The sequence below is a fragment of the Cottoperca gobio genome, chromosome 7, assembly GCF_900634415.1.
Source record: "Cottoperca gobio chromosome 7, fCotGob3.1, whole genome shotgun sequence".
Lineage (NCBI taxonomy): Eukaryota > Metazoa > Chordata > Actinopteri > Perciformes > Bovichtidae > Cottoperca > Cottoperca gobio.
In genome coordinates this window covers 15,056,757-15,071,477 of record NC_041361.1, presented here as the reverse complement: position 1 = coordinate 15,071,477, position 14,721 = coordinate 15,056,757, and the positions used below count along the sequence as shown (strand labels likewise).

The 14,721-nt window shown below is 41.2% G+C and overlaps 1 protein-coding gene across 2 annotated transcripts in view; it reads right to left on the bottom strand.

Moving 5' to 3' along the window:
• The window catches only part of sema3bl (sema domain, immunoglobulin domain (Ig), short basic domain, secreted, (semaphorin) 3bl), a 50,108-nt gene extending 36,015 nt beyond the window's left edge, over nucleotides 1–14,093 (bottom strand). For both annotated transcript variants that reach the window (XM_029435863.1, XM_029435864.1), the window contains exons 1-3: nucleotides 13,723–14,093; nucleotides 6,893–7,053; nucleotides 82–144 (exon numbers count right to left, since the gene is read on the bottom strand). In XM_029435863.1, the coding sequence (XP_029291723.1) occupies nucleotides 82–144; nucleotides 6,893–7,053; nucleotides 13,723–13,828 (330 nt within the window). In that variant the 5' untranslated portion in view covers nucleotides 13,829–14,093. The remainder of the gene's footprint in view (nucleotides 1–81; nucleotides 145–6,892; nucleotides 7,054–13,722) is intronic.
• Nucleotides 14,094–14,721: the final 628 nt, after the last annotated feature.

Here is a 14,721-nt window from a genome sequence, read left to right as displayed (position 1 = left end):
AACAAGTACATTTATTGCGTTACTTTACTCTGTTTATTGGAAATGTGTTAAAACAAGCAGAAATAAAAGTCAAAAGGTTACCTGTGGTTCCTTCCCAGTCTGAATGCAGTCCTCTCTGTTGCCAGGTAACGGGGGCCAGTAAATCTAAGAAGGAACAGAGAAAGAAGAAAAAACGTGTGTCATGATTAATGACCTCATGTCTTTGAAGTAATGCAAACATCCACAATATTCAGCCATATTGCAAAATGTAATTGCTTCGTTGAACCCACACAGGTTTTATGTGACTCTGTTGATGTAATCAAAACAGAAAAATCAGCCCATGTTTTGTTACATTTTGATTATTTCCCCTGCAAATTTAACTCTAAAGGCAAATTGAGCGGAGCAGATGCTCTGCATGTGACGAAACAAAGGTTTCGGAATCAAGAGTCGACTTTTGGATTCTGAAGCAGAAATGACATCTGGTTATTCCTGTTATGTAAAATGTCAGTTCATTCAAATTACAAAACAAAAACAGATATTTTAACAAACGTTTAGTGGTAACCAAGCATATGTCCATGTTTTGAGATAATTTGTCTCTGATATTTCTGCCTCCACTGCAATACAATGGAAAACTAACTGCATGGATAGATATCACTAAAAGAAAGCGATATACCATAGGTCTACAACAGGTGGTCCCCAGGGGGTCCCCAGGGGGTCCGCGGAGCTACTGCAGGGGGGTTGTGAAATTGTTTGTAGATAAAGCAAATCATTTATTTTTTTGAAATTCTATACAATATATACAGTAGGGGGTCCCTGCTCCACGCTACACCAGTTTAGGGGTCCTTGACCTGAAAAACGTTGCAGACCCCTGCAATATACTATTTTTGTTTTTCATAATTTGGGTGAATTTTAATCCAGGATAGATTGAAAGCTAAAAACAAGTTCAATATTTGAAGTAAATTCAGTTTTTTGTCATTTTTACGTTCATATACGTTCTTTATGCTAATTTTCATATGCGCCAGCATACGTTTCTGCCATACGGCACTGTGTGACAGGGCCTTTACATACGTTTGCTACTGAGATATGTGATTGTCCCTTTAATCTTCCATACCATTAACAATATTATTAGATCCTATAATAAAAAAAGAAATTCACATTTGATTAACGATGTGCTCCCAGAATAACTGATGTGAAACTCTTTGTGGGTTGAATTATTCTTTACCAACACTATACTTGCTATGGACGATATGTAAACTACTCACCAACATGGAAAACAGAAACACAGGGAATCTTTGTGAAGCTGTGATAAACTCATAGATATAAATCTAAAACTGTCCAGAGACTCAGTCAACTTTATCTTCTGTTTTGTGCCTAGAAATGAAACTAGACCTTCTGGCTATAAACAAGCAGTAAATCTGTGCTCTGCCAAACCTTCAGAGTATCCTAACAAGACCATCTGTGGCTTGAAAAAAGAAAGTATAAATAAATAAAACTCTCTTCAATTTTCAAAGTTCTCACAGTATAGATCCAAGATTTCCTGATAGGGAATGTCCCAAAGTCTTCCTCTCATCCTGCCAATTGAGGTGAATGTCAAATAAATGTGAAATATAATTTTGACCTTGACACTAGTTTTCACACTGCTTTCAGAAAATGAAAAATGAAATGAAATTGCCACTGAAGAGGAAAGTCCCCGTCGGTCTCGGTGTCGAGACGATGACGTGTGTGATACTGTAGTTGTGAGCAGACTACCAGAGAGTTTCTCTGAGACAATAAGTCTTTGTCTGGAAGAAGAAAACAAGCGTCTGCTTATGTTCAGTGTATGGAGAACACATGTTTGTCAAGGGGTCACTGTGGTAGGGTTTAGTGGTAGTGTGTGAGTGTGAGTGAGAAGTGATAAAGTGATAGAAATAGAAGAAGAATGTTTCTCATCTTTTGCTCATCGCATCCGGCATTTCATCACAGCAGTTAAGTTTGAGACAGATTTGATATCCTCTGTCATAAATCCCAATTCATCACAGCGAGCACAATGGACTCCCTGTAAATCAGGAGGACTGAAACCTGGCTCACAAAGATTGAAATTCTCAGATTTAAGTTTGGATAAAGGATGTGACATTGGAGAGCCTGGAAATATTTCAGCTCCTCTAATATAAACGGAAAGTGACAATTGTTACAATAAAAATTCAATGCATGAGATGACATATCAGAGAGGATAAATCAAATTGAGAGAGTTTTGAAGACATGCTCATGGCACACTGCCTCAAAGGAGGTATTTCATTAAACCTGAATTACAAATATAATGTCAGTTTTCTTACTTATACTCTATATTATGTGTTGCTTCATGCAGGATAATAGGTATTCTTTCAACCGCCAAATATATGTTTTATTCTGGCATAGTCTAACAACACATGCTGTTCACCTTGGTTACATTTGATTATGTGATTCTTTTGGTCGCTTCAGTATAAGAAGATCAGCACGTTCGGTTGGACTTCAATTGATTAGCCTGTACAAAAACAGTGTTACCATGACAACTGATAATCCTGATTACTTGTAAGAAAGGCTGCTTCTCAATACCTTGAGTACAAGTGCAACTTTGATACCACTTTCACATCTGTGCCGAAACTTAGCTTATTGTATCCAGATTTGTAGAAACCGGCAATAGCTTGTCACACAAACCCAGACTGTATTACCATTGGAGGCCGGCTGCTTCCTCCTGTTTGCAGTCTTGGTGCTAAACTGGCAGTAGTCTTATCTTTACAGTTTCATGTCTGTACAAAAAAGCGCACAGTGTAATTTCTGAGAAATGTACTTCTCCTTTTAGGGGTTTCCTGAATTTTAAGAGAACAACAAAATCAAACCAGGTTTGTTGCTGTAGGTTTTTTTCAGCATCACATTGTTTGATAGACAGCAGCTCCACGTTGACACCATCTGTCTGACACCCAGCCTGGTTTTGTCTCAAAGCTGGCTTGGAAATGTGGGAATCCATTAAAATTAATAATTTGTTTCATGCCTGACTGAAATGAATAAATGAATTAGGATTGGTCTAAAACTTGGCTTGAAATGGTCTAAATCTCTGGTCAGTTTCTACTGATATGAATGTGTTGCTGTTGAGAAGCTTGGCTCACACACACAGTCTGACCTAATTTAGCCTGATAGCATGCCTGACTGATACTTACATGCTGTGAAATCACGCCCCGTCTAAAATCTGGCTGGCAATGCTCTGATTCAGTGTACTGCAATATTCCATGCATCGTCCAAGAGCCTTGTTTCGCACGCTTTAGGAAAAATGGCCGACCTCCACCAGCCATCCACGCTCCTTCCTCCATTTCACTGTTCCATCTTAACACTTCATCAATGTGACTCTGGCCATTCAAAGTGCTCTTTAAATTGAATCCGCGCTCACACATAATTCACATTTGTTGCATCTTTGATCTTTGAACTTAGAACAATGTTTATTTTAACCGCAGAAAAATCTATCCAGAGCTGTAAACAAGTGAGCCAAGCAGGATGGTCAGGAACGATCCAACTGAAATTGATCATAACTTTTAATTGCCGCTGTGAACAGGACCTTTGCAAACGCCAGTAGCTCACGAAACAATACTTTAGAAGTCAGCCGAAATCATGGAAGATAGAAATCATCCGATAACGTCTTTGTTCATGTGCCAGCTACACTTCTTAGTTCAGATTATACCAACTGAACCCCTGGAAAGCTTGTTTTTTACATAAGTAGATACCTAAAATATATCTAATAATAATAATTTTATAATTTTTTATTTGATTTCCGTATGCCTTGTGGCCATGAATGTCACAATGTGTCTATGTGAACTCAACTTGTAACTCTGGGACCCAAGCTACCGTATGTAACAACATGATGAGGATGTGAGAGGACGCTTTTCAATTTTCATCGACTCGGTCGTAATCTTTGTACAAAACCATCCGTCTTCTTTGTCAGCTCGGTGTTTCTGAGCCAAAACAACATTTGGCAGAAGCAGACAAATTGAATCATGGGATGAGTTTATTTTAGACTGAATCTGGTTGAAACAAAGCTGGAATTGCTTGATTTACATTTTGGACTGAAACATTGTATGAACATTTGCAGTCTTCAATTCTAAAACTAACTCCTCTAGTCGTCCCTGGAGAGAAGGTTTAAAGTTCACCACAACCTCTGCTTTTATCAACACGTCACTTCTTATATTGTATTCTTTTGAGGCTGAAGAGATTTCTCTTGAATTAACCTACACTTAGTAAGCTGGGCCAGAAGCCATCTCTAAAATCACCAGGGAAGCACAGCAACACAAGATATACCGCAAGTAAACACTGAGCAAAATGAACCAGCTGGCTGAACATGCTGACACATAATTCAGGTGCCAACCACATAAAGATTACACCAACATTGCATATACAATGGACAAAGATAGTATATCAAATCCCGTCACACCTGCTAATGTTTTAGTGGAGCAGGAAGTGGAATATTTACTCCATCAAATGAGACATTTACGTGACTTAATCACTATTTGTTTTAGTTTTCCTGGGTAATTATCATTAAGGGAATTGTTCCACTTCCCAGATTTGATTAAAAAAGAACTGGATCCAGTTGGAGGTGAAACTCGCTCGGTACGCTCATTTATTGCCATCTGACTTGCTTTCATCAAAGCAAGCCAAGCCTCACTCCCTTTTCCAATTTTACTACACTTTTGTGTGATAGTGGAAAGTGTGGCAAACTAGCTTTTTATGCCAAAGATATGTTGCAAGCTCAGGTGGGCAAATTGTGAGCTGGAAAACTACAAGCTAGTGTGAAAGATGTCATGGTTACATTTTTATCCGATGCTCAATAAGAAGTTGATGAGATGAGAACATTTTTATTTGCTTGGCAATACGATACGAGCTGAGACACGGTGAGCATAGTTTAACATAATGAGTGGAAGCAGGGGAAACGGTTAGCCCTGTCATAAAAAAATGCCAACCAGCTCATATATATACATATTTAAATATGTTGTATCTCGTTTTGTGTAAAACTTATAGAGTTTATTGGGGTAAGCATATTTTTTAACTTGGGAGAGAGCCAAGCTAGCTGTTTCCTCCTGCTTCCTGACATTATGCTAAGCTAGGCTATGCTAGGCTACACTCCTCTGCCCTCCAGTTTTCAACATGCTGGTTGTCACGGCAACATTGATTTAACGTCACCATGTGTTCTTGCAGTGAACATTTCTTGTGAGGGCAAACACAGTTAATATTCGTTCTGTTCTTTTCTCTCCTCCTTCATTCAGCGCGGGTTTATGGCGTATTTGGCAGATGTGTGTCATCTTGTAAACCTTTGTTTCATTGAACTGGCATCACGGATATATTTCGCAACAGTTGGCTCTGACAGAATCGCAGAAACTAAAGAATCAGCAGGCATCATGTGTGATCATCAGCCAAGACAGAGAGCCGTGAGAGGAGGCATTACAAAGAGGGTAAGGTGGGCGACATCTGGCCCTCTGTTTATATTCATTCCCTGTTCACCCATTCACTTTGTGTCATCACAGTCTCTTTGACCCATGTAGGAGCACAGACACACTCACACTCTAATGCACACACACACACACACACACACACACACACACACACACACACACACACACACACACACACACACACACACACACACAGCTGCTCTTAGCTGAAGTGCTGAAGCACAGCAAGGGTTTCTGTTTAAGGGAGTTATTTTTGTTCTGTGCTCACTAGAAACCAGTTCAATGGAACACAGAGTACACTGGGCGCCCTACTGGAAAGTAAAATTGAATTGATATGAATTAATAATATGCTGCATATTTTCTCAGAACTATACTTCAAGATTAAATGAAATCCAGTTTGCTCTTTTCCCTAGTGTCGAAGCCTTCCAGTAAAACCTCTCTGAAAACTCATGAGATACAACTCACAGGTCTCGTAACTCCCTCATGTGACAAACAGCTAAATGTATATTTAAGTCCTCTGTTCCACTGAATAAACTACATGACATGTGAATTATTCTTTAGTATTAGATGCATGTTTTTCCGTAATTGTTAACATACTGGTCTGCACTGCCGAAGCATAATAAACTTTATTAAAACAGTTAAGTTTCAAAATCTGCACTGATGATAATCAGCAGCATGACAGCATTCTTCTCTCGCTCTCTGTTAGTCAGACTCGCAGTGTTTGATGACAGTGGGAATGTGCAGCTCAGTTTAAAGACTTCTGGATTGTAATTCATCTCTCGTGTCTTTCAGTATAACCGCTGTGTTTGACAAGCCTTAGTGAGAAATTACTGTACGGATTAAAGATAACATAGATGGGGGAAAAAAACTAGCTGCACTTTTACAGGTGTGATATTGCACAAATGTTTTGGCGGAGGAAGCAGCACGTAAAATGTGGTTTTGATTGACAACATGAAGAGGGGCAAAATAAATCTTAGTGCAATAAATGCATTTATCCCTCACATATAAAGTCTCTGATTTATCCCCACGTTTGCATGTGAACTGTCCAGAATTCAGAAATCACAAATTCGCCCCAGATAGCAGGGGGGTTTTTTTCCCTCCTGAAAACTGAGCTTCCTTTTTATTTAATATTTTCAGCACTTTTTTCTGTTCCAATTTCAGTGATGATGCAACGGCAGTAATATAAAATAAAATGGCTGTTCAGGTTTGAGTCGCCATGTTTATGGTTGATTTATGAGTTTAAAAGCACTTTCACAGATGTTCTGCAAGGAGGGAATTCTGGAAAAACACAGAATCGTACACTAATCTCTTCAAGTCACATGTTATCTTCTACAGATTGAAACCACCAGCAGAGTCACTACGACTTAAATCAAAGTGGAACGATGAATGTAGACTGTACAGTAACTAACCATCATTCATCAGAGCAGAATGCATTAACCTTTAACTGATATATTTATTGTCACCTCTTTGGACTCGCTGCTGGCAGGTCCCAGCAGGAGCGAGTACAGCACATCTTTGCCTCCCAGGAAGAGGCGGTCACGGTACTCATCGAGGAAGACGGCGGTGAGAGAGAGCTGGCCATGGTGACCGCTGAAGATAGACGACCTGTTGGTGGACAGCAGGTCTGCAGGGAGAGAGGAGAAGAAGAGGGTGAGCAATGGCGCAGAAGAAACACATTTCCTTTTACTTTAGTTTTACTTTCACACAACTTAATGAGAATTAATGAGAGATTCCTATTTGCTTCTGTGTGTAAAGAGTTTTGCTGGAGATTTATTTACTCAACTATGATTAAACATTGACAATACAAGAAGAGACTGTTTGTAAGATCATTATTGTAAGAGGTTGTATTTAATTTAATTAAAATTAAATCGTTTCCCTGGTCGCACCACAAGGGAAGCATTTTTTTGTAATAGACTGATCTGATATGAGAAGATCGATCTTCTCGACGCCTTAACATTGGCTCCCTTATCAACCCTGCCTCCTACAGCAATGATGTTCCCTTATATTCAAACTTAAGTGTGGTTCATGACATTTTGAGTAGTTTGGCCACTACGTGACTATACGAGATGGTTCCATACCATTTCGTCCCCACTGCATTTGAGCGTTCAGCTTTGAATCTTTGTTTTGACCTGCCACCTGGGACTACAGATGCAAATTTGAACTTAAATAAATGAATGAACGTATTTGTGACACGTCAAAAACAAACATAATCAATAGAAAATACGTCTGCCTTCTAACATATGCCAATGCAGTTTTGAAGGAGACCAGGCTGTCGTTACGTTCATCTGACCTCAGTTCACTTGTGCTTTATTGAAAGTGATGTGTACATTTTCTCTTGAGTACAGCATGTCTCCAGTGGGAATCCACGTGTAAAATTGCCTTTTGTTCCACTATACATACAGAGTGTGTCTCAAAACCCACTGTTGCTGCTGTCAACAAATCATTCCTGCACATTAAAGGATGTTCCCACAAAATGACCTACAGTACCAACTGGAACAGGAAATGTAAAACATTAACTGGGAATGTTTAAAAAAGAATCTTTGATAGAATATAGCAAAAGAAAATCGGCACATCACGGTAAACATTGTATTTGACGTTAAATAATCTGAAAACCTCAACTCTTTCTAAAGTGCATGAGTTCATGAGAGCACACACACACACGAAACACACTCCCATATAAGTGAACATGTATCAGTGGGAGAGCAGGAGTCCGTCCGCACACAGCAGCCTGCACCTGGCTCTCCTCTCTGATCTGGCAGCAGCTTCAAAGTCAAAAGGTTGAACGTCTCTGCGGGAGTGGTAAAGACCAGGTTGAATTCAAGTTCAGCCGGACTTGGGTTATCCCACACACACACACACACACACACACACACACACACACACAGACACAGCAGTACATAAACAATGTTAAGATTGCTGCTTTCTGGCCTCTCAGCCTCCTACAACTTCAAAAATCTTCCACTTCGTCACACAAGCACCTGTTATATCAGGGCGTTCTTCCCCCAACTCGACAAATACGGCAGCTTGGTCAGTGGCCCTCCGTGTCAAACCAGGACTCTCCTACGTTACATAACTTATGTGCATACGTAAATAAAGTTACGCAACAAACACACCATGATCTTTTCCTAAACTTAACCCTGTCGGTTTTTTGCCTAAACCCTACCAATAAGTAATGCAACATACTATAACTAACTATGTAACGTAACGTTAACCACGTGTTGAAGTGTATTAGACTACCCTGCACATTGAAGCTAAGTAAAGGGGTACCCAGTGTGTTAAAATAAATCGTAAAGGATTCCTGCCTAAGCTGTCGTATGTGATGAGTTGGGAGTGAGAACGTGTAGATTGCATCTGCCTCTCTAACCTTCCCTTCATTCTTCTGTATCACCTCTCTTTCTCTCTCCCTGTCAAGGTAACGAGATGAGGACAGAAATACGTGTGTGAGACGTCTTCGGTATGCCAAACTCTCGGTGGAGGAGTCTTTCGGCTGAATCGGCTTTCCATCTACCTCTCATCACTCGTCTGTCGCGCTCGTTATTCCTCTCTCTCTTTTTCATATGGCCTAACACACACTAACCTACACACACACACACACACTGTGAGAAAGTCGGCTCAGTCACTCACCACTCAGGGTATTGACTGAGTGAAGCACGGGGGCCTCCTGTACCAGCGACACCTTGTCCATCACTGCAGCCTTGCAGACACACAGATGATCTGTTTTTATTAGACATCTCCGTTTCTCAAACTCATAAGCTTCCACACACACACACACACACACACACACACACACACACACACACACAGTCAGCCTCACCCTATAGATCACCCTCATTACCAGTGCAGAACAATCTGTGGGGAGAACACTTTAAACAGTTTAACACTTTATCATGTTTTCTCTGTATATAAACTCCCTAATAGGGTCCTCCAGCAGCCAAATCAAAAACCTGAAGCAACTAAAGAAACACTCTCCTCCACTGAGGCCGACCGAAATCGAAGCCTGTTAAATGTTGTTACACAAAATTTTATGAAGACAATGACAAGGGGGATAGTTTTATAAGAAAGACTGGACATAAAACTGCTGGCGAGAGAATGACGAGGAGACACACGAGTGGGAAGACATCGGGAGAGTCTGTGGGGAGAGAGGGAGTTGGAGGAAGTTAGAGCATAGAGGATAAAGGATAAAGAGATGGGAGGGAGGGGAGGTATTGTGGCTTTTAGCAGCTGGTTAAAGTCAGAAAATAATAATTATGAAGAGAGAGAGGCAGGCAGAGAAAGCCACAAGACAGTCAGAGAGTATAGCGAAATGTGATAGATGTATTGGGACTGACACAGTAAGCAGAAAACATATGATGAGGAGGTACGTCAGTACTGTTACATTACATCTGGAGATCCCATGATCAATTTCACATCAAATGTTTTATTTTCTCATCATCGTGACTTTTGACAATAAATATGTTTGTCTTTTTTGTTTGTCAGATAGTTCACTACCTAGTACAAATGAAACTTTAACACTCATGCAGTGATACCAGTAATATGTGAAGGCCAGATATTTGATAATGTGTGTTTTCATGACAGGCAGCTCTACACACCGTCAACAAATGACTGTCTGTCTACACAAGTTCGACTTTTTCCACGTAGCTCGGAGCCCTTACACGACCTACGGCTAGAGAGTGACTGATAGAGTAGACGAGTGTAGAGACTGTGTATGTCTGTGGTGTGTGCTGAGACCTTTAACAGATACTGCAGCTGTTGTATCTGATGTTCAAACAACACCTCTTTGTTTTGACAGGAATGATTGCAGAAGATGGATACTGTCAGGTTACTAGGGCATAGTGGCAACCCATGTGTAAACCTGACCCCCGCTGGCCTAAAACTTTCAGAACTTTGGGGTGTCCCGTACAGTGGTTGAGACGCATACCATGTAACAGCACTGTCCCGGGTCTAATTCTGGCCAGTTGTGATGCGTGGGTTATGGGTTTTTTTAATCACCCGCAAACAACCCATTATGAGAGCCAATCTGAACCTCCCGAACGCTGCGTCGTCATTTATTGACACGCCCGCCTAAACCTATGATATTTTCTAGCGAGATGACCAGAACCCGCCCGACACTAGTACATAAACCTGGCTCAATATTCTTGACTGCTGAGACTGATTGGAATTCTTTGTTAGTTATGCAAGTACTTATCCAAAACGTATTGGACAAATTGAAATTTCGACTTGATAGTGGGGCTAAAAGAATAGGAACTTTAGTACTCAGAGCAAAAGGAGCAAGGGTGAGCCCAACAAACATTTTAAATGAATCAGCGTCTCTGAACAATGATTGGCTGCTTAACACGCACACCCTGCTTCAGTTTTTGTTTGGCGACTGCAGGTATGTCTCACTTTGTTTGATCACTTATGTTGTGGAAAATACTTCCAAAGATACAGTTTCCTGAGCTTTCATCCTTAAATGGAGTATCTGACTCTCTTTGTCAAGCTCAAGACATTTGTTTTGCACAATGTACCTTGTGTCATTTATATTCCACCTTCAATCAGTAAACACACACACACACACACACACACACACACACACACACACACACTCAGAATCCTGTTTGAAGTCTCGTTCTCTTCTTTCGTTCTACCTTTGTATCTCGTTTATCACTCAGAAGTATACACAAATCTTCAAGTGACAGAAACGTTCGCACATATATACCACATCCACACCAGACACACAAACAGAAGGGAAAGGTGAGCTAACAGCTTCCATCTGCAGCTTGTTATCACTCCAGCAGCTCATAGCCTCACTGTGGAAACCACACCACTGTCTCACCTCTCATCAACCTCTCTCTCTCCTGCTGTCAATCCATACTTCTCATTTCTTCCCACTCACCTCTCTCAATTCTCCACTATGCTCCGTCTCTTCTGTCTATCTTTAACTTCCTCTCTGGTGTTATCTTTCCTCCCTTGAATTCACTTCTAAATATGTCTTCAATTTCATCTCTCGTGTATGTCAATCAGTCTTCCTGTCCCTCTCCCATTTGCTGCTAGATACTTATCTCTCTTGTCTCTCTATTTATCCATCTTGTGTCCTAAGACCTCATCTACAAAACCCCTCACAGCATCCACAGGAGAACTTATATATCTGTCTCCAATGTGTCTCATTTCCCCCAAGGACGGCACTGCATTGACAAACAGCAGCAGTGCCAAACCAAAGCGACACGCGAGAGAGCATCTGGTTTCACTGTACGTGTCAAACCTCAGCTATCGCATCGAGCCTTCTCAGCCACATCAAACATATGTATGCAGTAATTTATTCTGGGATTTGTTTAAACTGTCAATGTTCCACATAGTCAGGCTGAATCACGCCCTGGTGTCGATGCTGCTGTTGAAAAACCCTCTGCTCATTTGCATATAGATTGCTCATCAACCAATGACATAAAATAAACCCTTCTGATTAAAGATTGAAAAAAAAAGAAAAGATCTTGTGGGTTTAAACTGAGGGCAGCATACATGTATGCATTTGGTAAACTAGAATGGCACTCGGAGAGCACAGACCTCCACCAAGGGGGCATTCACATGCTCCTCGAATGGTCATTATTTAAAGTCGTAGTGTGGTCACAACATGGATACTACAAAGAACATATTTTATTACTCAGTGTATTTAAAACAACACGTTGAAAGCTGTTTCCGAGTTGCTGTTCCGACTTGTGGGGGCATTTACAACTGGGAACTAATTTGTCTTATTATTCTGACACCACTTGAATGCAGCACAAATTGCCCTATTTCGGAGCGTTAGCGAAAGCGAAACGTTGTTCGTGTATCCGCCCCGTGATTCGGATCCGCTCTTAAATTTAATGGGTTCTTTCTTGGCCCATGCTACGACCTTCCACTAAGTTCCGTGGAAATCGGGCCAGTGCTTAATTTGTTATCCTGCCGACAGACAGATGGACAAACAGACAAACCGATAACATAACCTCCTTGGTGGAGGTAAAAAGGGCAAATGTACAACACAGTGGTTCTAAAATAAGACTTGCACTGACAGGTCTTGAAACGAGTGAAAGTTCACTTCCAAATCTCATGCTGACATTTCTAATGTACAAAACGCGCGCCTCTCGCTCTCCCTCTCTCTCTCTCTCTCTCTCTATCTCTCTCCCTCTCTCTCTCTCTCTCTCTCTCTCTCTCTCTCTCTCTCCCCCCCTCTCCCTCTCTCTCTCCCGCTCTCTCTCTCTTTATCCTGAACAATATTTCCAGCCAACAGGAAGACCAGTAAACTCAGATGCTGACTTCTCTCCTGAAAACATGGAGCTGAACGAGAGGAAATCCTGTGTGATATCTATCTCTAAAGATGATTGCAGACCCGCTCTGGCCTGAGTGAAACGAAACAATGAGCACGGCTTGGCAACAACATACACACACACACGCACACAAACACACACGCATACACATACAGGACCCTTTACTGCCTATTATCATTCAAACTAAGTGAGTCATGTACTACAACAGGGTTCAGATTAGAGAGGGGAGAGGAGGAGAGAGAGCAGAACCGGCCAAAAAGATACTGTATATGGCCATATTTCAAAGGTTGTCATTGGCAGAGAAAAGCCTATAATTAAGCCCATAACCAATAAAATAAGTGTAATCATACTTCCACACAGAGTGCCAGCAGAAACTACTAAATCCACCTCTGCGGGGCAATAATACAAACAATACAATATGTATGTGACATTAGTGCTACTTTTCAATGACCTTTGCTGTTAAGTGTTTCAGCCCTAATTACATAATGCTAATAACCATACCGCAGTATAAGCGGTAATTAACATCATTCCAAGGTATTTCCGTTCCTGCTCCTAATAAACCTCCACAGTGAGAGGATCGTGTGTATCCCACCGCAGAGCGATGAACCTCAGCCAGAATGTCCTCTGGCTGGACACCCGCCTGCACTGTTTCAACCTGGGAACCAGCAAATTAACTGCTACGAGCCATCTAAAACACATAAACCCCCCAAAACAGTAGCCAAAACATCGACCCGGATTTAACGCTTCCTGAGAAATAGTTTGAGATAAATATACAAATAAAACACAGAGCCTTTGGGCTGCGTTACCACGAGGGTGTTACATTGAAATATTCACAGGAAAAAATATTATCTGCTGGAAGTAGAAGGAGAGAAGATTCCAAATACTAAGCACCGGATGGTCAAGATCACCAATTAATGCCACCTGTAGGGCACGCGCGCGCACAGTAAAGGGTGCCAGAGAACAGCTGCGTAGATATATAGATGGATAGATAGATAGATCATTGATCACTTAATTACCTTTGTGTGACAGTCTCAGCCGCGGGACATTTAACTTGGTCGCTGAGACGGTGGCGACAAGTAGCGCAACAAGAGTCATGTTGAAGAAAGGTGTAAATCCCTTCATTCTGCTGAGGAGATGCCCTCTGGCTTTACACTGGTAATTTCAAAATGTGTGGCCAACAATCAAACTGAATATTCCAGGAGAATTTGGGTTGGCTGGATCCTTGTTCTCACAGTGCCAACATTTGCGTTTTCAGGTAGTTTCCCCCGGTGCGTAAAAGCGTCTTTGGCCGAGAAGACTCTGCGCGGAGTGACTGCCGCTCTATCCGGGCTGGTGAGCTGATTCACTGACTCCTGCTCACACTCCTTCAGTTCACTTCAACAGCTGCCCAACAGAAGTATGTTTCAGAGAGAGAGATAGGCTACACCACGCCTTTACAGCAGGGAGAGAGAGAGAGAGAGAGAGAGAGAGAGAGAGAGAGAGAGAGAGAGAGAGAGAGAGAGAGAGAGAGAGAGCAGTAGCGCTTCAAGTGAGCTGCCCCTCTGTGACGCACAACAGACAACTTGGAGGCACGCTCTTACACATGATTCAAAACACCATTTCAACATCAAGTAAAGTGATGTGCATTTAGTAATATGCAATGTAGCTTTGAGAAACATAATTTATAATCAGTATATCGACCTAAAATAAATTACTTGTAACACATATAGCATACCTATAAACAGATAATATCAATGGATCAATGGATCAATGGATCAATAAACATTTCCAAAGAGGGGGGTGAAAATGAGGTGTTACCAATACAAGGATTCAGCTACACAAAGGATGCAGAAAGGATAGCATGTTGGCAAGTGTTCTGACCCTTAATTAGATTAGATATTCAAGGTAAACTCAAGACAAACTGTAGAAAATGAAGCCAAGTGTTAGAAAAAAAGAAATGTGTTGGCCATTGTTTGGGGAATTGGCCCTTTAAGCAAGTTACAGGTAAAGACCAAGTGGCAACCTTAGTGCGGGGA